Source organism: Malus domestica, chromosome 12, assembly GCF_042453785.1.
Source record: "Malus domestica chromosome 12, GDT2T_hap1".
Classification (NCBI taxonomy): domain Eukaryota; kingdom Viridiplantae; phylum Streptophyta; class Magnoliopsida; order Rosales; family Rosaceae; genus Malus; species Malus domestica.
Genome location: NC_091672.1, coordinates 30,894,833 through 30,919,749, shown reverse-complemented (window position 1 = coordinate 30,919,749; position 24,917 = coordinate 30,894,833). Strand labels below are relative to the sequence as shown.

At 39.2% G+C, this 24,917-nt stretch overlaps 1 protein-coding gene and 1 long non-coding RNA gene across 2 annotated transcripts; both read right to left on the bottom strand.

Moving 5' to 3' along the window:
- Window positions 1-78: 78 nt before the first annotated feature.
- LOC103451098 (protein PIR) lies at window positions 79-17,420 on the bottom strand. Its single transcript, XM_008390530.4, has 30 exons — window positions 17,013-17,420; window positions 16,835-16,907; window positions 16,608-16,672; window positions 16,372-16,449; window positions 16,138-16,257; window positions 15,980-16,050; window positions 15,802-15,894; window positions 15,632-15,701; window positions 15,488-15,552; window positions 15,050-15,245; window positions 14,797-14,948; window positions 14,362-14,455; window positions 14,022-14,237; window positions 5,722-5,933; window positions 5,369-5,510; window positions 4,679-4,847; window positions 4,419-4,495; window positions 3,972-4,142; window positions 3,601-3,677; window positions 3,421-3,523; window positions 3,169-3,288; window positions 2,941-3,084; window positions 2,688-2,837; window positions 2,438-2,581; window positions 2,249-2,336; window positions 1,846-1,973; window positions 1,474-1,681; window positions 1,106-1,278; window positions 799-1,005; window positions 79-555 (listed from the first exon to the last, which is right to left on the bottom strand). Exons 1-30 carry the CDS (start codon window positions 17,064-17,066, stop codon window positions 361-363), a joined length of 3,855 nt encoding a protein of 1,284 aa, XP_008388752.1. The 5' UTR covers window positions 17,067-17,420; the 3' UTR covers window positions 79-360.
- A 658-nt stretch (window positions 17,421-18,078) lies between these two features.
- Window positions 18,079-20,051, bottom strand: LOC114820078 (uncharacterized). The gene is made up of 2 exons (XR_003767438.2): window positions 18,869-20,051; window positions 18,079-18,683 (listed from the first exon to the last, which is right to left on the bottom strand). It is a non-coding gene; the product is annotated as an uncharacterized lncRNA (long non-coding RNA).
- Between the last annotated feature and the right edge of the window lie 4,866 nt (window positions 20,052-24,917).

Here is a 24,917-nt window from a genome sequence, read left to right as displayed (position 1 = left end):
GATTCATATATCCTCAAGATCCTCACAAAGAGGATCCGGATTCCAAAGGAACTTTGTCATGTCTTTTGACAAAGACAATAATCTTAATCAGTATAGGATAATAGAGATTCGAACGTGAGGGCAAAGCGTTTGACATGCTACACTAGACTGGCTTAGGCCACGTCTGCATCTAAAAGTTGAGAGTATGCAATTCATAACGAACTTTTCAAAACAATGCTGTCTCTCCCTCTCTCTCTCTCTCCACTTGCATTATCTACATAACTTCGAATGCAATCGTGATTAGGAAGTACAGAAACCAAAAGGAAGAGAACAGCTTAAGCATCAAGGAGTAATGAAATGACCTGACTTGTATAATTCAATTCAGGCCTCTTTCTGCGGAAGAGTTTCAAACGCAGAGACGGTGTTCTCGAACTTGACCCGATGCAGAGGGGCACCGCTTTGCTTGATAGCGCAAGCCGTCTTGTCTTCGAGAGGGCAGCGCGCCTTTAGCATGCTGAACACATGATTGTTTAGCCTCCTTGCTTTCTTCATTACTTCTAACAGACCGTCCCATCCCTTCACCACATATAACCAAACAACCAAGTTAAAACTTAAAACCATTACCATGTTTGCATGCAAAAACACATCATTGATCAGAGGACGAGTCAAGAACAGAGAGTTTACGGGGAAATTCGTAAACATTATTTGATACATTGAAACGAAGACAAATGTTGTAAACTATCAAAGGAGTTCTACAGAAAGTAGTAGGAAACAACAAATGGATGCGGAAGCGGATGATAGGATGTGTGACTTCTGTACCTGGACAAAATGAGGACTCTTGTGGGCTTGGCTGATCGATGCAGACTCCACTTCGGCAACGTTGAGGACCTGATGTGAAAAATCCAAGAGCTCAAAATGTAGCTGTTGCCCAAGCAAGTATATTATGGTGCAACCACCCCAAGCTATTGAATCACCCAGCACTTCATGACTGCTTGGTGTTACTCGAACAGACTCCTCTAGGTACCACTACAATTTAAGAATTACAATATGTTAGTAGTTAGCAGCAATAAAAGATGAGAAATATTCCGATTTCTAGCACAAGTAAACCAGGTACACCAGATCTTACAATTTGAAGACCACTGTATATACGATAGAAATCCTTTGACGTTGTGATGTCGATGAACCCTGTTTTTGGAACAGCACTCCATTTGCTACAATATTTGTCCAGAGCCGCACTAGTAAATGCTAGGGCGTATTCCAGCACACTTCCAGTATTCATGTTAGCCTTGTACAACAGATCTGCAGTGAAAGTAGACATCTGAAACCATCAACACGTAACAGAAATAAAACAGGAACCAAAATAGGATTACAGGTTTCTGCATTTTATTTCAATTAAAGCATGTGAATCAAAAAATCTCCAAAGAAAGTTTACAAGAACTACATAATTATATAGTATAAGCAGGAACTTTTTAGGAGTAACGTGCAACTGCACACCTGCAGCTTCCGCCTGTTTTGATAAGGTATGGAAGGAAGTCGGATTTCGGCACCCAGGATTTGACACAATTGCAGAAGTAGCTGATTTGAAGAGGTTGACAATAGGGCTTTCTCCGCCATCTTGAGAATGCAGTATTTGTCCATCTGCGCCAGGAAGCAAGCCCAACCAAGGGGCTGTTTGCATGAAATGTGTCGTATCTGTTTCTCTCTGTCAAGCAGTTGAGATCGTAATTGTAAGGATCAACCAGCCATCAAAATTAATTTCAATTAAAATAGCAATCAATGTGATGTGCAAAAATCAGGATACGCCTGCCTAATATCACATAGCAATGGCAAAACTAATGCTATCATTGAAGTATTCAAAACACTAACCAACACGATATCAAGAAGCCCCAACCAATATAACACACTTCCAATCTCCTTTATCCCTCGAAGAACTTCGGTTTTGAGCTGTGATTTGGTTCCCCAACTAAGTTGTTCTTTAACAAGCCTCATACAACCTGGGTTTAAAGAATTACAAAGGAAAATCAGAATATACCGCAAACACTGCGACAAAATTATGTGTGGTGGGGGTTGCTTTATTTGCAGATGCACTACTTATTGCTTCAATATTCCACAGAAAAACTTAATATAAAAGGATCAAAAGAGTACATCTATATCCAAAAAAGGTTCAAACATTAACTTTTATTCATGAATCATGAGTCGTGACCCAGTCAATTCATTTTTTTGTTTTTCTAATTAGCAAAGAACGCATACAAAACATAGCACTATGTACCTGTCACGCCTCCATCAAACGGAAGCAATCCAATAGACTTCGGCAAAGCTTCTTGTAGTCCTGTTATCATTGGTTCCACCGCAGCTATCTGAAAGAAGCACACATGACCGTGAAAATCAACATGGCGTTAATGTTATCAAAAGCTAACATGCATTAAACAAAGAAAATTTCTAACATAGCATGACATACCTTGTTTGACACATGATCTAGAAGTGCTCGAATTAGCCAAGGCAATGATCTAGACCCTAGAAGCCTAACAATTGAAAACATGTGGGGCATCCCAAAAAATCCACCGTGCAACCGTGCAAAACTCTGATGAGCTGCATTTAAGTCCTGCCATGACACAATTGATATTCAATACAGTAAAAAATACTAAACCAAAAGGTTTGCACTTACAATGACAAATGAGGAATTAGGCTTGGCAAGGAAGATTTCTTACTTTAGTACCACAATAGAAATTAGGCTTGGCAGAGGGAACCGATGGCTTTTGAATAGGTACAAGAGGCACCTTTGATGATCGGGTGAAACGCTGGGTAGTATTGCAAAGGATGAAGTTTGGCAAGAAATCATTTTGCATCTCTGACCAAATCTAGAATAAAACAAAATGAATAAGTGCATATAGAAAGTAAAAGACTCAAGATTCACAGTTCCGAAGTAGCTTAGTAACAAAGACAAAGAAAAAATTGCCAAACCTGGGAAGCAAGTCGACTACAGTATGACACAAGCGATATGTTTTCTTGCATCTCATTCAACATGATACTGAACGAGTCTATTGAGATATCTCTGGATAGCAACCCATGGGCATGTTTTAAGATATCCAACAGATTTTCTAATTCCTATCAACCAAAAAGTTATATTTGTTAACAAAGGGATTGCTTACACTATCAAGGAGACAAAAGTAAAACTCTGAAACTACTTACCACAATAGCGCATAGATCCTGAGACTCAAAACGATCAAATAGAAACTCGATATTATCTCTGAAAACTTTGTTCATCCGGTCAGCAATCAAACTTCTCAAATCAATCATCCTCCCAAGCAACTGTAGGCAATGAAATTTTACTCTTAAGTAGAGGAAAGTGATACTTATTTTACTCGTGTATTCAAAAAGCATAAATATAACCAGTTATAATAGGAAAACTAATGAAAATCACATATCAAAGTTAGAAATTACCTTAACTCTGGTCATCTTCAGTAGGGCAGTGAACCTCATAGGCTCGACTGAATATTTTTCTCCATTGTCCAATGCGAAGAGGAATGAAGTATCAAGTAGCTCACTGCAAGATAAGACAACTAACAAATGAAAATGGTTACTCTATTGGTGGTATTGAGAAGCCAAAGGAGGTTGACATACCTTGCTGCCCAGCTCTTGTAATAAGTGAAAATACTATCACAAAGCTTTGAAACAAATATATCAAAACAATGGTCCACCTGAGAGGGAAATGAAAATAATTAATCAACTACGGTGCAAGGAGATAAACAACAATCTATTCTCATGCATACAGTTGTATGAGACCCATAGATGTACCATTTCAAATACAATATACTATTAAAATATTCTTTTCAAAGCGAGATACAAAATTCAGCATGCAAATTTTCTGTCCTACAGAAGCCACAAGGACACTACTAGAATTAAGTATTAGTTCAATGCAACAAGCACCTAAGGCAAACATGAATATAATTGTGCTGGCTAATATCTTTTATAAGTAAACAAAATTCAGGTACCTCAGCCTCAATTTCATCATAGAGGAACCGTTGCTTGAGCAAAACCAGTGCTTGCTGAGCTGAATCATTATAGATGTCAAATGGCATCAACACACTTTCTAGGATGCCCGCATTCTGCGACTCCAGCATGTAATCCACCAACATCCAGGGTAGAGAACACTCAATGGGAAACTGATCAATAAGAAAAAACACGTTTCATAAAATTTAAGAACGAACAAAGCTTAAGAAAATATGGGCTGAACTATCCGAGGGTACAATACAACTTCAGAAAAATCTTTTTCAGCTGAAACACTTTCAACTTTGTAAACATACAGGAAAAGAGCATGGGAATATAAACTATTGAATGCATTGTTATACAAGTTCAACATGCTAGTATAATTCATTTATTGTCAAACATGCTAGTGCAATTCAAATGAGATCTAGATATTATGTGGAATAGTGTGCTACCTGAATAACACGAGAAGATTCCAAATAAAATTCTCTAAACCACAAGAAACCAAGATCCGTCAAAGTTGCCACAGTCACTGCAACGCAGTCAAAAGGACAAAGCTGAATTTTATAAAAGTGGTAAAAATTCTAGTTTAAGAAAGGAGCAAATCAATATGTTATCAGTTTCAGACAAAATGACGAGCTCTGATTGTAAGCCATAAGACTTAGCAACGTTATGCCTAAGGCATGTAAGACGAAAGGAGAGTTGGAAGGAATACCTGAGTAGTCCAATATATGCAGGAAGAATCTGAGCTTGTAAAAGAATGTTTCCAACTGTTTTAGATCATTAACAGGAATCTCAGACCCACTATTCCCAAAGAGTCCTCCAGGCTTCCTAAGATTACCACCAGATACTGCCTCATATATCAGGAACTGCAAGCAGTGAGCCTGAAAAAAGAAACTGAATTGATCAATTAGCTCAATCTTAGGGCGAGAGAATTATATGATAATGTACAAAAAAATATATTACTCAGTAGTTTACAAAAATTTGCAAAATTAAGCACAACTTGAAACTCGATTTAAGCTCTATTTAAGCTCTATTTCTTTAATAGCTTACAATTGAGCATCTATGTATTGGGTGAAAAGAGGAACGTGCAAGACATATAAGACCCATGCAAAATAGATTGAGTTATATATATGCTTAAAACTTGAAGGTGCTAATAATTTACTATTAAAAGCTCCCTTAACTTATTCATTATAAATGTGGGTCTTTGCAGATCCAGATTATGAGGGAAGTACTAATTGGATCAACATAGAAGTTTCTGATTAATTTCGTTTCCCAGTGAACAAATGGAAGGAAAAAACCAAAATACAAAGAGCAATATCAAGTAAGGAAAAAATCCTTGATTAACTGATAATAAAAAAAAAAATCTCAAATTTCATGAAAGAAGTAGGATGATGCAGGAAACCTGAGCAGCTGTTGGTGCAACCGGCCTTGGATAAAAAAAGTTTCCTTTGCTTTCATCACCCCCTTGTTGTAGGGATCCAGACTCAGACTTGCTAGTATTTGCCATCCAGTCTGCTGAAAGAGTCCGCATATCAGAAAGGATCCTGAATTGAATGAAACTTATAAGCAAAATGAAAAAGATGCACCAAAAATTTATATTACATTAATAAGGTATTTCATTTTTCGTTATGGTAAACTGAACGATGCTATAAAAGAGAAAGAAAACAATACAAAAGCAATGAACCAGTCCACTAAGAACTCTTTTCTAGTAAGAGACCCAAGAAAAAATCATATTAAACAAACTTAAAGTCCCACCTGGATAGGTCCTTCTTCTTTCGGAAGGTAGTCCTCAACATAGTGGCCAATGTATTCTGAACAAAATCCTGGACCTCTGCATGAATTGTCTCCCATAAAGCATCAGCTACCAAAGTGTCGTTGCGCTGCATCAGTGACCCAATGCTCTTTATGTAACCAACAAGTTCAACCAGTGCTTTCCTTTCCTCTGCACTATAGTTATATCGTACCACCTAAGAGAGATTTCACAATAGTTGTGATCTACCATTAGGAAGACAAGAACTGAATCGATAAACTTAAGACATGCATATATAAGTTAGATATGTATGTTAACGTTAGCCTTTTAGGTCATTAACGTTTCTTCCATGTATAACCTAAACGGCGATTTCAAAATCGTGGACAAGACCTTGGTACAAGATGTTGTAGATGTCAAGAGGGTAGGAGATAGAATCATGGCAATCAAGATTGTAATAGGACAAGAACTTATCAATGTGATTAGTGCGTACGCACCTCAAGTAGGGTTGGATACGAGTTCGAAGGAGAAATTTTGGGAAGATCTTGGAGACTTGGTGCAAGGAATTGCTCAGACGGAGAAGTTATTTATAGGAGGAGATTTAAATGGACACGTGGGCAGGGAGACAGGCAACTATGGAGGTTTTCATGGTGGCCATGGTTTTGGGGAGAGAAACGAGGATGGGGAAGCTATCTTGGATTTTGCAATGGCATATGATCTCTTCTTAGCCAACACCTTCTTTAAGAAGAGAGAAGAACATGTGATCACCTACAAGAGTGGGTCGTCAAAAACACAAATAGATTTTCTTCTAATGACGAAAGGGGATCGTATAACTTGTAAGGATTGCAAAGTTATACCAGGAGAGAGCGTGGCTAATCAACATCGCTTGTTGGTGATGGATGTACATATCAAAAGAGTAAGACAAAAGAACAAGACTTGGAAGTGCCCAAGAACTAGATGGTGGAATCTAAAAGAAGAAAAACAAGCCATTTTCAAAGAGAAGGTAATCACCCAATGTGTGTGGAATAGAGAGGGGGAAGCTAGCCAAATGTGGGATTCCATGGCTAGTTGTATCCGAAAAGTAGCAAAAGAGGTATTAGGAGAGTCCAAGGGCTTTGCCCCACACCAAAAGGAATCTTGGTGGTGGAATGAGGAGGTACAAACAAAGGTGAAGGCTAAGAAGGAATGTTGTAAAGCCTTATACAAGGAGAGGACCGATGAAAATGGTGAAAGGTATAGAAAAGCGAAGCAAGAGGCGAAGAAAGCTGTCAGAGAAGCTAAGTTAGCGGCTTACGACGATATGTATAAACGACTAGATACCAAAGAAGGAGAGTTGGATATCTATAAACTAGCTAGAGCAAGGGAAAAGAAGACAAGGGACCTAAACCAAGTGAGGTGCATCAAGGATGAGGATGAAAAGGTTCTTGCTACAGAGAACGCGGTTAAAGACAGATGGAGAGGTTATTTTCATAATCTTTTCAATGAAGGACATGAAAGGAGTGCTTCTTTAGGGGAGTTGAGTAACTCAGAAGAGTGTAGAAACTACTCCTTTTATCGTCGAATCCGGAAGGAAGAAGTGGTTGTAGCTTTGAAGAAGATGAAGCATAGAAAAGCAATAGGCCAAGACGATATACCAATCGAAGTGTGGAAAGTTTTGGGAGAGACAGGTATAACATGGCTCACTGACCTTTTCAATAGGATTTTGAAAACGAAGAAGATGCCAAATGAGTGGCGAACGAGCACTTTGGTGCCTATCTACAAGAATAAGGGCGACGTACAAAATTGCATGAACTATAGGGGTATTAAGCTAATGAGTCATACAATGAAGCTCTGGGAGAGAGTCATTGAGCATAGATTGAGGCAAGAGACACGGGTTTCGGACAACCAATTCGGGTTCATGCCAGGGCGCTCAACCATGGAGGCAATCTATCTCTTACGAAGATTGATGGAAAGATATAGAGATGGGAAAAAGGATTTACACATGGTCTTTATAGATTTGGAAAAAGCGTATGATAGGGTCCCAAGAGACATTCTTTGGAGGATTTTAGAGAAGAAAGGAGTACGAGTAGCATATATCCAAGCTATAAAGGATATGTATGAAGGAGCAAAGACTGCCGTAAGAACTCATGAAGGACAAACCGAAAGCTTTCCCATAACTGTAGGATTACATCAAGGCTCATCCTTAAGTCCTTACCTTTTTGCGTTGGTAATGGATGAGTTAACAGGACATATTCAAGATGATATTCCTTGGTGTATGCTTTTCGCAAACGATATAGTGTTGATAGATGAAACTCAGGAAGGGGTAAATGCAAAGCTTAACCTTTGGAGAGAAGTGTTGGAATCTAAAGGTCTTCGCCTAAGCCGATCAAAGACAGAATATATGAAGTGCAAGTTCAGTGCAAATGGAGGCCAAAACGAGTTAGGGGTGAGGATCGGAGATCAAGAAATACCAAAGAGCGACCGTTTTCGTTACCTAGGATCTATCTTACAAAAGAACGGAGAATTAGATGAAGATCTCAACCATAGAATACAAGCTGGATGGATGAAGTGGAAGAGTGCATCCGGCGTGTTGTGTGACCGCCGTATGCCACTGAAGCTCAAGGGAAAATTTTATAGGACGGCAATAAGGCCGGCGATGCTGTATGGCACAGAATGTTGGGCGGTGAAACATCAACACGTACACAAAATGGGTGTAGCGGAGATGAGGATGCTTCGTTGGATGTGTGGGCACACGAGAAAGGATAAGATTAGGAATGAGGATATCCGGGGTAAAGTAGGAGTAGCCGAAATTGAAGGAAAGATGAGAGAAAATCGGTTACGGTGGTTTGGACATGTGCAAAGAAGGCCTACTGACGCTCTGATTAGAAGATGCGACTATGGGACAGAGGTTCAGGGCCGAAGGGGTAGAGGAAGACCTAGGAAAACTTTGGAAGAGACTCTAAGAAAAGACTTAGAGTACTTGGATCTAACGAAGGACATGACACAGGATCGAGCACAATGGCGTTCTAAGATTCATATAGCCGATCCCACTCAGTGACTTGGATTTTCCAAGTCTCCAACCAAGAAGTTTTCCTCACTCGGGAAATTAAGGGAACACTACCCCAACCTACATGCTCCACTCAGAAAGCTTCAACATACAAGCTTCAACAAAAGAAAATTCAAAGAACTTAGCGAAGAAGGCTTTGGTGTATTTAACACAATACGTTGAAATGAAGGAAAGCTTATTTATTGATATCCCCGATAAGCTACAAATATGTACATATACATGAGTCAAAATAAACACACAAGAGGGAGCCTTCACAAAGGTTGCTTAGGAGAAGTCTCAGCAGTCGGTAGAGCCCCAGAAAGAGAAGGCACCGGAGGGGGATCATTTGGAGCCTCAGTACTGGACAGAACCCTAGAAGGAGGAGGCATCAGAGGTTGATCATTTGGAGCTTCATTACGCGGTACAGCCCCAGAAGACGAAGGCAATAAATGCCTTTGGAACAAACCCACAAATCTCTGATGATCAAGTAAAACCTGACCATCAGTTTCCTTCATCTGGTCAAGCTTCCTCTTCATGTTTGTAGCATAGTCATGTGCGAGCCGGTGCAACTGTTTATTCTCATGCTTGAGCCCTCTAATCTCCTGTTTGAGACTCATCACTTCAGCCGCCAATGATTCAACTTGGCGGGTTCGAGCAAATAGGCGTTGGGCCATATTAGACACAGAACCTGCACACTGAACACTAAGAGCCAGCGAATCCTTAACAGCTAACTCATCAGACCGTTTGGAAAGTAGTCTGTTATCTTTGGGAGTGAGAAGGTTCCTGGCCACCACCGCAGCAGTCATATCATTCTTCATCACGGAATCCCCAACGGTAAGAGGACCAGTTGGGGAGACGAAGGATGGGCGCCATATGTTGTCTGGAGAAGGCGGGGCTGCCTCTTCAACAAGGTTCAAGTCAAAACGACGGTCGGAGGGGCCAGACATTTTCAAAGGTGTTGAAGAGAGAAGAGGTCGGACAAATCAAGATCTTAGAAGTGCAAGAATGAAGCTTCTACTGGTGGAGATTCAAGTGTGCTTTGGAACTTAATGCCAGCCTCTATAAAAATCTGCACTCGACGGAGCTTCAGAAATCAAAGAGGCGCCTGCTCAGAAATCGAAGAGGCGTTTGCTTTCTCAAAAGTTGGGCTGCTTAGAGATCACGAGGGTTGATCTCAGAAATCGAAGAGCCGTTTGCTTTCTCAAAAGTTGGGCTGCTCAAAGACCACGAAGGCCGATCTCAGAAATCGAAGAGGCGCTCGCTTTCTCAAAAGCTGGGCTCCCTAGAGACCACGAGGGCCGATCTCAGAAATCGAAGAGGCACCTACTTTCCCAGCCTTGTCAGCACCTGTCACACGCACACTCAGCTTTGCGGAAATTATGGGCATTCTGTCAAAGACTTCTGGGGAAGTAGAAAACACAGGAATCTTACTGTTCAATCACCCACTTCCCACACGCAACAATAGCTCATGGGTACCACAGATAACTTTGCCAAAGTTCTCTGCCAAAGTTGAGCACGTGAAGCTTGCAGCTCCCACTACATCGCTCTGACCAAGAAGGGTAAAAGAATAGCAAAGAAACAGCACTAACAAAGTTTAGACCCATAAATTTTGAAGGTCTAGCTACCATATTATTACCCACAAGGGTAAAGGAACAGTACCACTGCTGGATAATTGGAAAGTCCATGTATATCAACCTCTGTGCTTCGTGGCAAGGTAGACTAGCAAACATGCCCAACCTTTACTCACATTCGAGAAAACACTCCCAATAAGATTGCTTGCTCCAAAATCGAAGAGGCACCGTCCTCCCAATCTAAAGAGCCAGACTCCCAACATGACTACTTTCTTAAAAATCGAAGAGAGGGTAAAGGAACAGTACCATTGCTGGATAATTGGAAAGTCCCTGTGTGTCAACCTCTGTGCTTCGTGGCAAGGTAGACTAGCAAACATGCCCAACCTTTACTCACATTCGAGAAAACACTCCCAACAAGATTGCTTGCTCCAAAATCGAAGAGGCACCGCCCTCCGAATCTCGAGAGCCACTCTCCCAACATGATTACTTTCTCAAAAATCGAAGAGACACTGCTCCCCGAATCTCGAGAGCCAGACCCCCAGCATGATTGCTTTCTCAAAAATCGGTGAGGCACCGTTCTCCGAATCAATCGAAGAGGCGCTCGCTTTCTCAAAAGCTGGGCTGCTCAGAGACCACGAGGGCCGATCTCAGAAATCGAAGAGGCATCTACTTTTCTAGCCTTGTCAGCACCTGTCACACGCACACTCAGCTTTGCAGAAATTATGGGCATTCTGTCGAAGACTTCTGGTGAAGTAGAAAGCACATGAATCTTACTGTTCAATCACCCACTTCCCACACGCAACAATAACTCATGGGTACCACAGATCACTTTGCCAAAGTTCTCTGCCAAAGTTGAGCACGTGAAGCTTGCAGCTCCCACTACATCGCTCTGACCAAGAAAGGTAAAAGAATAGCAAAGAAACAGCACTAACAAAGTTTAGACACATAAATTTTGAAGGTCTAGCTACCATATTATTACCCACAAGGGTAAAGGAACAGTACCACTGCTGGATAATTGGAAAGTCCCTGTGTGTCAACCTCTGTGCTTCGTGGCAAGGTAGACTAGCAAACATGCCCAACCTTTACTCACATTCGAGAAAACAGTCCCAACAAGATTGCTTGCTCCAAAATCGAAGAGGCACCGTCCTCCGAATCTCGAGAGCCAGACTCCCAACATGACTACTTTCTCAAAATCGAAGAGAGGGTAAAGGAACAGTACCATTGCTGGATAATTGGAAAGTCCCTATGTGTCAACCTTTGTGCTTCGTGGCAAGGTAGACTAGCAAACATGTCCAACCTTTACTCACATTCGAGACAACACTCCCAACAAGATTGCTTGCTCCAAAATCGAAGAGGCACCGCCTTCCGAATCTCGAGAGCCAGACTCCCAACATGATTACTTCCTCAAAAATCGAAGAGACACTGCTCTCCGAATCTCGAGAGTCAGACCCCCAGCATGATTGCTTTCTCAAAAATCGAAGAGGCATCGTTCTCCGAATCTCGAGAGCCAGATACCACAGACCACTTTTTCAAAGTGCTCTGACAGAGTTAAAACATGTGAAACTGGCAGCTCCCACTACCGTGCTATGACCAAGCAGGGTAAAGGAATAGCATTACTACTTGTTGTTAGGGAGACTCCTATATATGTCGACCTCCATCCCCAACGGACAGGCAGACCTGCAAAAATGCTCAACCCTTCATCATATCTGAGAGGGCACTCCCAACAAAGCCTTTCGAAATATTCAGCTTTCTTTCCCCCCGATAATACCTCTGCAAACAAGCTATACTAGAGCAAGAATATCTCATATCATCAGGGTTAAAAGCAAGAGTATCCCATATCATGCTTTTTCCCTGTTTTTTCTTTTGGCCTTGTTTTTACCTGCAAGACAAGGAGAAAGAGAGCAATCAGTCAGCACTTGGAATCAAGCTTCCAGCCAGGAACTGACTGCCTGGAACCCCTTACCTGATTACTTACCTGGCATTGCTCTCGAGTACTCATCTTCATCATCTTATGTTTCCAGGGAAGATTCCGCATCTGCTTGAGGAACAGATAGGGCAAGTGCGAAGGATACAAGGAAGCATGTGGAGACAAGCGTAACAGCACACGTGCCGATACATCCATTACTCTGTCAAAAGCAAAAGTATCCCATATCAGCAGGGTGGAACGTACTCTAGATTTGATGGACTTGTTTTGACCCTCAAATTCTTCAGTCGGCCTTATACTCTGGAGGAAACCAGAAAACCCTCCAGCTCAGTTCAAGAATAAGCCTGTGGAAAGTTACTTCTTCAAAAGCAAAAGTATCTCATATCATCTCTTCTCATTTTTCTTCTCTTTATCCTTCATGCTGCTGCAAGATGGGGAGAAGGTGAACAATCAGTCGGAGCTCTGATTGCTTACCTTGTCTGTCACCTCTTTCAGCAAACCCCCTAGCTCGGCGACTTGGGGGACTCCTACTACATGGTTTGTATCGCGCTTGACCAAGCCTGAAACTACAAGTAAGCTTCAAGTGAAATTGATACATTACCTTGTGCATCTCCACCAGTTAAAGATACCACCCCTGGATGGAGGAAGAGTACTTCCAGAGAAGATGCCACATCTACCTATGAGACAGATAAGGCAAGTCAAGACGACACCACACTCCGATACTTAGAAGTTTCGTGATTACGAGATCATTCTCCCACAATATTTCCTAATGTCATTTGTACTAAATCATTCACTCGTACTCACTAAAGGAGAGCTTGAACCTATGTACTTGTGTAAACCCTTCACAATTAATGAGAACTCTTCTATTCCGTGGACGTAGCCAATCTGGGTGAACCACGTACATCTTGTGTTTGCTTTCCTATCTCTATCCATTTATATACTTATCCACACTAATGACCGGAGCAATCTAGCGAAGATCACAAAAAGCGACCGTTTTCGTTACCTAGGATCTATCTTGCAAGAGAACGGAGAATTAGATGGAGATCTCAACCATAGAATACGAGCTGGATGGAAAGAGTGCATCCGGCGTGTTGTGTGACCGTCGTAGGCCACTGAAGCTCAAGGAAAAATTTTATAGGACGGCAATAAGGCCAGCGATGTTGTATGGCAGAGAATGTTGGGTGGGAAGCATCAACACGTACACAAAATGGGTGTAGCGGAGATGAGGATGCTTCGTTGGATGTGTGGGCACACGAGAAAGGATAAGATTGGGAATGAGGATATCCGAGGTAAAGTAGGAGTAGCCGAAATTGTAGGAAAGATGAGAGAAAATCGGCTCTGGTGATTTGGACATGTGCAAAGAAGGCCGACTGACGCTCCGGTTCGAAGATGTGACTACGGGACAGAGGTTCAGGGCCGAAGGGGTAGAGGAAGACCTAGGAAAACTTTGGAAGAGACTCTAAGAAAAGACTTAGAGTACTTGGATCTAACGGAGGGCATGACACAAAACCGAGCGCAATGGCGTTCTAGGATTCATATAGCCGACCCCACTTAGTGGGAAAAGGCTTTGTTGTTGTTGTTGACCACATTCTTTAGTAATGTATTGTTACCATAGGACGGACTACCAATCCTCCATTCATTATTTTCGTGCTATGCCTTTTTTTTCCACAGGTTTTAAATTTCTTATTCACACTAGCGTCTTGTACCGAAATCTTAAAAACATTTACAGATTACTGAGTCTGGGATCAACAGAAGCAATTACAACATTTCAGATATGGGAGACAATACCTTTTCATAGTCAGAAAATGATGCTAAAGCCTCTTGTGTTTCAGAAGGAACTATATCCTTGCAGGGACGAGAAAACTTCCATGCACATTGTTCCCAAATGCGTGCAGTCCATCTACTCAACAGCTGAAAACCTTCAACAACCATATCATATATGTTTCCCTTCACTTCTTTGCACCAATCAATATCTGGATTGTCTGTTGCCTTCAACAACAATAACTACATAAAGCAGAATGAGCAACTTCAGAAAATTACATAAGAGGGCCGAAAAGAATTCATATTCATAATACAGGTTTACTTTTATTTTGTGCAGATGAAGGACTGAGGAGTAGGAGGAAGAGACCTGATTCATGGAGGAAGAAAAACGAATTGCAAAGTCATCATGCTCCGCACGGATGGATCCAATGTGATTGATGATTAGATAATGTCTCTGATAAGTATATCAAGTAAAGGCCTCACTAAATAGATGCAACAACAAAGAGATTTTTGTGCAAATCTCAAAGACACTAAACAAGACAAAACTATAAAGTTACAGTCAGATTCGGTAACCAAGCAAATACCCATGTGCCCAATAAAAGATGATCAGAGTACTAGTAGACTTCTATAACAATGTAAGAGTTGAGTCAGCAGTCTAATGTTCCCAATACAAGCTTTAGAAAAGTGGATTCACTTACATTAATGAAAATAATTTTTCTTATAAAACTGAGTGAGGCTAAATTCCCAATATAAAAACACAATTTTACTTTTAATAAATAATGAAAACAAATCAAAAGGATATTCTTGTGCCTCGCGGGATGGAAGCTCATGAGGTGAGGGAAGACTAAGAAGACGAGTTTGGGTGGAAAACTTCTGGAAGTATATTGACAATTCTTTCATGATTGCAACAGGAGAAAGATGAAGATCTGGAAATGCAGGAATTACTGGATCATTCTGGAAGACAAATAACAAAGAAACAAATAGAAGCCTTTAGGCGAGAGTGCAGATAACTTTTTAATTTCTGAACTTTGAAAATCATTACAACTATATATTACCTTAAATATATTGATCAGTCTGTTGATTTTCACTCTCTTGTACAAAGACTCGCTATCTTTTTCCGATGATGTTGCTAAAACAACAAGAATTGGCAAAACACGTAGAAGAATATGCCGCTCTGGGAACAGAAGTGCAAAATCCAGCTCTAATGACTCAACAGCAAAGACTATGAGAACTTGAAGGATGTCTTCTACACTATATCGTGTCAAGGAACTCATAGCACACTGTATCACCAATTGCAAAAGTAACAAATTGACAACAACAAGAAAAGGCAGATCACTATAATTTTTGGACAAGGTGAATAAAATCAGTAGCTCCAATTAAGTGAAATGAGTAGAGTTGAAAGTATCAAAATAAGTCGTCATTTCTTCTACTCATTTCATATAGAATTGTAATGTCAGACAAAATAAGTCCAATGACTCCGGTACACAGGATACTTGTTCACGCGGAACATCTCCACATGCAAATTCAATAAGATAGCCCACCTTGTGCTAAGGAAAATCTGCAGCAACATACAGTGATATTATGTATCCATCTAAATCTGCATATCATGAAGATAGTGAAGGAGACCACAGTCACACCTGTAAGTCATCTAGCTCCTCTCTCATCGTATCAGTATCATGCCACTGTACACTTACTTGTGTGAATGTCCTGAAAAATTCACAATAAGCCAAATAAGAGAACTAATCATGGAGACATGCCATGTCAAAGGTACAGTAAAAAAGATATAGAATGGTAATAATTGTCTTACCTTTTATACCAAGAGAAATCATTCGGTATGCTTGCTTTGGCATTTTTGAGATGATCAAGTTGCACCAGAGTGTCAAGTAACTTCAACATGGACCTGGAGCGTGAACAAATTAGTGGGACCCATATTGACACACATCAAAACTAAAGAAAGAAAATGTTTCGGAAATGTTATTGCATACCAGAGATGAGTTACTGTGGGGCCATTAATGCGTCGCTCAGGCCTAGAAAACCGTTGCATATCTGCAGCTAGCTGTACAAAAACATCCATGCCACTGTGAAAATTCAAATCAAGGATAACAAACAAAGTGTGTAAATTGAGGTTTGAAAAAGCTAATACCTTTGCGGCAGCTGATGCTTGCCATCGCTGTATTTCACGCAAACGGCTCATTTCCAAGTCCAAAACTTGATATGTTTCTAGATACAAGTCAGCTTGACTTTGTTTCATATTATCAGGAAGCTGCCACAAAAGATACATACACACACATTAGAGACAAGTCAGCTCAACCATTTATAAAGATTTTCCGAAACAATGCTAGCTTGTACGAGTGACAACTTGAAGGAAGAGCTTAACCTGAGGAAGTGCTTTGACACAACTGCGATATGTATAAAGCACCGATCCCATCTCCTTTCCCTCTTGAATAAGAGCATTCTGCATAAGTTGCAATTTTTATCGAAAACACAATCAAAGACAACATTCAGATGCATCCGAAAATGAGTACAAAAATGTTGCCAAAATGCTTCTTTGTGTCTACATTTACACCAAAAATCGATTCAAAGACAAAAAAATAGCAACAAATAAGTATGCACCAGCTGATTGAGAGCTTTTGTGTCTTCTGTCAACGATAGGCGATAAGCGGAAACATCGCTATACTCTACAAAATGTAAATAACAACAAATTAAACTTCAAGACAGTTGCTTTAATCGGAAAAAAAGAAGAAGCTAAATTTAGTTCATAATATCAAACACTTCACTCAAGACTTCCAAATCAACACCAAAAACAATTCCAATTCCAACAAAAGAAACGAAAAACGCACCGATGGGACTATCCGTTGCGCCGGTATCAGTCGAAACCCAAATTCCCGGTCCTTGAACCTCCGCTTGCTCATCCTACATTCAACCAAAATTAAATAAAATTGTAAAAAAAAAATCAGATTAAACACAAGTAAATCAAATTAATGTGAATTCAACCAAAATCAAAGCCATTTTTCGGACCTCGAGTGAGAAGGTGGATAGAGCGGCAATGGCTTCTTCAACTGGAACAGCCATGGCTGAAGTCTTTCCCACACTAAGATCTGAGTAAAAATTGAAGCTTTCAGAGTGGAAGCTTTAGATTAGAAAGGAAAGCAGCATCGTCGCATTCTGCTTTGAGTTTAAGCTGCTTTTTTGGCCAGCGCTTTTGGCTGACGGAGTTTGCGGGTGAAGTGCTTTTTTTTTTTAGGTGGGAAGGAAGGAGATCGCGAGCGAGCCGTTTCCGCTGTGTGGTCTGAAGGCGGTTGTCATCATCGGTGCTGACTAAACGACTAAGCGGAGTGGGTGCACACTACTCCATTAGGACAAATATGTCCTTAACTGCAAAAAGGACTAATTAGCAATTTTGGAATACTTTCGAACAAGAAAGACATCCTTGGGGTCAATTCATGAATGAGGATAAATATAACGGAATTGTATCCGCTCTGGACCTTAGTTTCCGGAGACTAAGGATCAATTCATCTGGGCCGTTGATTGGTGTGTAAAAGAAATCAGAGCTATTGGTTTTGTGTGGTAGACCAGGAAAATGAGTTAATGAGAAACGTTAAATTGAATTTGTATGGCCCAGATAAATTGATCATCAGGCTCCGAACACTAAGGTCCGAAACGGATCCAATTCCAAATATAACGTCGTGTTTACCCTTTTACATGACTAAAATATGAGAGTAAAGTGTAGAGAAAATTGTTCAAAATGGTTCTTCAATTTTAACTTAATTGGAGCAATAATCTTTCAACTAAAAATTTATGATTATTAGTCTCTTAACTCCTTAAAACGTGCAATTACGATCCTTTTATCAATTGTTAGAATTTCGTCAAATGAGTCATGTTGGAATGATCATTTTTATTAAATAAAATTAACCCATTTTCATGAAAAATAAAGTTATAGAATAATTTTTTGTTAAAGCAAACTCAGTCCAAATTCTTTTCATTAAAAAACCCTTTTATTAACTTAATTTTTCATCAAAAATGATTTACGCACTCCGCTTCTAACACAAGTTCATTTAATCCGGGGACGGGTCCCGGCCGGCCCTTTAAACAACATAATGGCTGCATTAGATTGCGTTCTCTCTTTTAAGTCACATTTTCATTGGCTTGCTTTAAGATCAAGCATCAATCATGTCTTATGCACCAAGACAGCTGAATTTGACTGCCTTTTAAGCTAACAGTCAATGAGTACAGAAAATAATTACTACCACTACAAAAAAAGGAAAACCCTAAGCCAATAAGGCTCCTGCTTCGTGAGAGTCGGAAAGAGAATTCTATCGTACACAGTTGTACTCTTGTTATCTTACACTGACTTTATAAAGAGATTGTTTCCACAATTCAAATCCGTAACTTTTTTATCGCAAAACAGCAACTTTTCCGTTGCGCCAAGGCTCGCCGTCAATTACTTCACTGCTAAGTGGGCAAAATTTAGGTTTAATTACACAGCAAGGGAGAACTGTAACAAATTCTAACCCTTGCATTGCAACTATCTTTGACAGTACTATCAGGTCGTCTGCTTAGCAGAAATCACCCGGTCCAATGTCTCGTCTGGGGCTGATTCCAGTCGTCTCCATGTCTGCAACAATTGCAACGGCTGCATCTAGCTCCACGAGGTCGAGACACAGTGAGATGATTTCATCGTAAAGGGGACTGCAACGGAAGAGAAGAAAAAATGATGTAAACAAGACCCCAAAATATAGAATCAAATCTCTTTGGCAAGCGATAATTTGTGTGGATGAACGTGTTTTAGATCATGAACGCGAACACCTACATCATCTCCGGTTTCTGTTTTGTTTTCAGTTTTGTCATACTCAACTTAAGGAACATGGTCTTACCTGCCGAATACATAACCAAGACTATGCGTAGTCTGTAATATATTCAAGAAAGCTGACGGCAGAGGAGCCCTTACTGGTTACTGCCGCACGCAAAAACACGGCACAATCCCCATTTGTGGGTACTCCTCCTCCTCATCATCATCTTTGTCATCATCATCATCAGCTTCAGCTTCGTCATTTTCCACATCTTATGCAACATCAACAGTGACACTATCCGAAACATCTTCAGCCTTTTCTTGATCAGTACCGAAGTCTTATCCCATGAAACGACGCTTCCAGAACTCTGTATTTCCTTTTTCTAGCTTGATACATGGGAGCAGTTCATCAAGCTCTTCATCAACCTGTAAGACGAAACACATTCAGATTTGATCAGTATAGAGTGAAGTTCCTGTAATCTAATTAGAGCTGCACACTAAGTTTATCACGTGCTTAAGGGATTGAAGTCGTAAGAGATTGGGATAAACTAGACTTGTAAAGCTATCAAGGAATGTATTTGATTGTATATAAAGCTGGAAGTAATCCTGGTATGAGTAGGTTTAACTATTCTGATATGATAACTTTGGTTTGTGGTGATAAGGGTATTTGTTTATACAATTTGATTAGGATTACATGATGGGAAGTAACCTAATCAAATACCAACACTAAGGATATGTAATAGAGGTCCCTGCATTCACACTGATTACGCAAACCAGAGAGAACAAGCCCCATTGTTTGTTGATTGCATACAGTAGTGTTGAGTGTAGAAGAGCTCTAGTTTCCGCTGCAATGGCTTCACAAGGTTAGTGGTTAATTGTATTTGTGATTTGCTTATTTCCGCTATTAACTATATTACAGTTCCAAGGGCAGCTAAAATGGGGAAGCATTGCTTGCAGAGCTATGCAACCCCCCGACATAAGGAGCAGGTGTCCTTGCTTTTTGGACACGCTGGTAGAGAACATTTCTGGTACCATCAGTTGGCAGACCTTGTGCTTCTAGTTCTTCCTTCAATTCAGATACTACCATCTAAGTAGCAGCTTTGGGCTTTAAAACATTCGTGTCAGGGCCCCTTATAATTTTCCTTAACCTTATCTCAACTCTAATATAATCCGACTCAGAGGCGCCATCCCCTAAAGCTGCAACTCCTTCATTCCGTCGTTCTCAAAAGCTTTCTGTGGTGTATCTTCCACTCCTCAAGACATCTTTTGCTTGAATGAGGTTTCAATAGGGTTCACGTGGTGTTTTCCCTCTTCAAGGCACCCATCGCTTGCGCTCACCAGTAAGCCCACCAGGGCCGGCGCAAGCCCAGTGCTGGCCGGACGATCGTTTGAGGCTCAAAATAATTGGAGGCATCAAAATTATTAGAGTAGTATATTTATATATGTTTTCATAAGAGTATAAATTTCCAAATTTTGGTTCAATGACAAAGAAATTTAACTAAAATTTGTGGTTTTGTTGTTTTAAATTAACGAGGAGGTCTTAAATTCAAAACACCACATGTGTGCTTATTTACTTTTCAATTTTTACAAATTTCTTTTCATAAGAGTATAAATATATAAATTTTGACTAAATGATCAAGAAGTTTAATTAGAATCATTGGTTTTTGTTGTTTAAAATTAACGAGAGGTCCTTAGTTTGAAATGCTAGGTACATGTTTATTCTTTTCAATTTTTACGAATTTTTGTTTGGTTGTTAATTTATTTTTTATTAGTAGCTAGTAGTTATGTGGGTTGTTATTTTTAAACATTTGTTTCAATTCAAGTCTAATATTCAATGAAGAGTAATGCGTTACCAAATTTTTAGACCAAATTTGCAAATTATATAACGTATCATCAAAAAGTTTAATTTAGTACTCATTTATTACTTATACATATCAATTAAACACTAGAAAACATCATTATTTTTTTAGTCCCATATTGACAAGGTTAGTAAATAAGAAAAAACACCTCACGATTTATATAAAAAAACACTTTAAAAGTTCAGATGGAAAACAAAACTCATATTTATCTACTTGTAAACCCGGAGTTTTTTTGTTTCCTTCTCACGATACAAAATAAATTAGTTTTTCTGTGTTTCTAAATTATCAAGTTTGAAGTGCTTTTATAAGTATAATTTTATCGAAATCTTACGTGTGAAAACAAATATTTTTCTTATATAAAGTGAGAGCACATTTTTTTACGTTGTCCCGGACCTCAAAAATCTCTAGACTTGCCTGAAGCCCACCCTCTGCAATGTACCTGATTCATGGACAAATACTACAACAATTAAAACCACCTGATGTGTTTGTTAACTTGATATACATGCACCAAGAATTTAAGCTTTGGGAGTCCGGTATAAGTCAAGCTTGGTTCTGTTATACAAAAAAGGGACCATATTCATCTATATTATTTATCTGTGTTAACTTCTAAAGTGCAAATTCAAATAAACACTTGCGCATAATAACCGTTGTAACTATTGCCACATATGGAGCCACCTACCTGGCCATGCAATCTATCTCATGTCCAAGTTCAGCTTGGGTGTGGGCATATACTAGTAATAGTTAAGCAATGACTTAAATTTGTACAACAAATTTAGAAAAACACACACATTTGTAATATATATATATATATATATATATATATATATATATTCGTTCAGGTCAGATGGTGGAGTCCAAGGCCATTATGGTACTGAGGTTCATGGGGCTCATATAGTCAGTTGAGCCCGTCGTGATCATCTCTACATAAATTCTATTAGCCTCTTTCAGATCGAGGGAAGGCATCCCAAAACGCATGCAGGTTTCTATTTGGGCACAAATTGGACAGAAATGTGCGGAGACCTTGTCCATTGTAGGGTCCTTGCCCACAACATGCTACCTTCGATGTGGTAAACCCTGCAGTGAATGCACAACCACGCGTTAGAAAATGAGTGAACAACGTGTTTAATGTGTTTCAAATTTGGGATTTTGTAAGAATAAATATATGCATGTGTTATAACATGAGTGAATCGATAACAATTTCCAATGTAATTTGTTTTAAGCACTCGTTTGAGCCTCCTTTTGCTAGAAGTGCTTTATAGAAACATGTTGACATTTTTGTTAAAATCCTAGTGTTGCTTGAAAAAGAACTTGAAAGTGTTTCTTTAAGAAGTCAACATAAGCACTTTCAACTTTTGCAGTCGGAAGGATTTTTTGGTTATCAAAAAATACTTCTAGTCATTTCAAAAGTAGTCAAAATATCATCTTTTAAAGACAAAAATCAATTAAATTCATGAATTAGTACCATGGGGGTTGCTGATGAAATCTGCATGCATCTGCCTTGTGTTGGTCAAGATCGACCAATAGAAAATGAGCACGTTTATTCCTGACTTAATTAATTTTATTAAGTAATAATCTAATCACCAACTTACTAAAGAGCTGTAGCCATTGATACGCTTAATTATGTGATTTGGTCAGGATCGATATATATTGCAGTGTAAACTGTAAAGGGTTGGGTTGGTTGGAAGTAATGTATGGACAGCTGAGAATTCATTTAAAGCAAACTATATAGGGCATGCGCAGTACGTGCATGGAGTTAATTTTGTTAGCTAGGCTTTTATTTACCCTTAAGCATCTTTGTAGTGGTTGGTTTTAAGTGGGAGGTACGTCTGAGGGGAGGAAAGAAGTCTCTTTTCAAACCACTTGTCACGTAAAGAGGGTGGGATTCAGAGTGAACCCACTTAAAATAGTTTAGAGAGGCAACATCATCATCAATATCGAAGTCCGTCTTCCATGAAGGAGGTGCCTTGACTTCGAAGAAAATGAGAAGAGTACTCGGGCGATCAATATTGTGAGAAATTTTTAGTTGTGAATAGAACACGAATGGTACACCATGTGTTTTTATGAGAAATTTTATTTTTTAAGTTATTAACTTTTTAACACACATATCCTACCATTTATATAGCGACACGTGATGTACTATCCCGTGTGATGGTCACACTGAAAAATCTCTCCAATATTGTTCTCTCCAGCTAGCTAGAAGAGAAATGTAGGCACAAACATTAGAAAACATACTCTAGTCTTTAATCATCTTCTGCACCCAAATTTGGTGTGGCCTCTCTGTGCCCCCAGTGAGTGATTGACACATATTAAATTCATAACAAAAAATTTTAGAAAAGTGAAGATAATAATTATGAATTTAATATATGTTAATCACTTATTAAAGCTACAGAGAGATCACACCAAATTTGGGTGCAGAAGATTTGATCTCGTCTCTTCTTCATATCTTCAATATCTCTTAATTGAGGGTTCGTTTGAAACTACTTATTTATAAAGAAGTTATGCTTAGAAGAATTGAAGTGATTTTTTGAACCTAGAAGCATTTTAATTTTTTTCTGCTAAATATGTTCAGAATCTATTTTACTAATTTAAAACAACTTTTGGTTATTTTAAAAACAATTTCAAACAAATCCTAAAAGGCTAAAACAAAAAACACATTCACATACATCATTATTTTGTTGTAAAACTATTGAAAATTAATCAGGGAATTGTTAATTGGACGGATATTTGATTGTATTAGGTAGGATATAATAAAGGATTTGGATGCTCTCTGGATCCCTTCCGTGAAGATCCCGGAAATCAATGCATAAGGATTGTTCATCAAAAGATCGTACGGTCACAATTAAATATTTTTGCAAAACTAGACTGGTTTACTTTTAAAAATATAAGAATATTTAATTGTGATCACACGATCTTTGATGAATGATCGTTGTGCATTGATCTCTAAGATTCTCATAAAAGAGATTCAGAGAGGACCCTAAACCCTAAACCCTAAACCCTAAACCCTAAATCCAAATCCTATAATAAAGATATGAAAAGCTCGAAACGTGGCGCTAGCTCCAACAAGAAGTAGAGGATCCAAGAGATATGAAAAGCTCGAAACGTGGCGCTCCAACAAGAAGTACGTGACATGCATTAAATTGGTTGGTAATGGCAGCAGGGCAAGTGGTCCTAAAAAGCTAGCTAGAGCAACCAGCGCAAATTTCTCGGGAAACTGGAAAAGTCTTGCAGCTTGGAAGAGAAAATGTTTAACCTAGCTTAATTATTCAATGGCATAACTTTTGCGTAGTGAAGTTTGTTACAACAACATTCTTCGTAAAAAAAAAATATATTATTAAAGAGATAGAGGGTTCGAAACTATTATAACGATTTAGAGAATTAAAGAATTCGAAATCGGGATGCATGAGTGGAAACTCAACATACTATTTACTAGGATATTAGACCACTTACAGAAAAGGAGAAGGGATTGCTTCTCATTTTCCATAATTTAGATTACGCTAATTAGAATGTCACTCGAGTATAACGAAAAAAAGTATTTTCCATCGACTCTTAAATTACACACACAAAAACGAACTTTTAAGTGGTATTCTAGAAAGAGAGTAGACAAATCACACCCATGTAACACGAAGAACTGGTCGCGCCCAAAGGTTATGTTCAATAGCTACAATAAACCAACTGCGCGTTTACTAAACCGTAATCAAATTTAGGGGAATTGAATTGAGGAAAAATTGGATTGAGAAAGAATTGAAATGAGGTGGAATCAGAATCAGATTCTTGTTGAAGTTGTTTACTAAAACTATCTGGAATCCGAATAATGATGATGTTAAATCCATATAAATTGTTTACTAATTCACTTCAATCCGAATGAAAACTAGTTTGCTTTTACATAAATAAATTATTTTCATACTTTTTCTTTATCATTCCAAAATCTTTTTTTATTTTTTTCTCTCCATCTTCTTTCAGAACTCTCTCTTCTTCCCCGTCATCTATTTTTTTCTTTTCCTTTCTTCGTCTTCTTCCCCGTCATCCCCCAATTCTTTTAGCTTCCTCATATTTTTTCTTTTCTTTTCTCCATCTTCTTCCCTGTCGACAGACCCATTCTTCACCAACTACATCTTTGAAACCCATCCTGACAAAATCATCCTGAACCAGTGAGCTTGAGCCCCGTCATTGCGGGTGGACGGGATTGAGTTGGAGTCGGCACTCTGCTGAAAGGCATAAGGACAGGGGTAGTTTGGGTAGAAAAGTCGAATTCCTGATGAAGGCTTCTCCCCGGAA

Excerpts from the sequence above, each read along its gene's own strand:
- LOC103451098 (XM_008390530.4), bottom strand. The coding sequence starts at position 17,066 with ATGGCTGTTCCAGTTGAAGAAGCCATTGCCGCTCTATCCACCTTCTCA. Across the intron at positions 15,702-15,801 it reads GATTTCTCTTGGTATAAAAG|GACATTCACACAAGTAAGTG; the intron begins GTAAGACAATTA and ends TGAATTTTTCAG. Across the intron at positions 2,582-2,687 it reads ATTTCTATTGTGGTACTAAA|GACTTAAATGCAGCTCATCA; the intron begins GTAAGAAATCTT and ends GTGTCATGGCAG.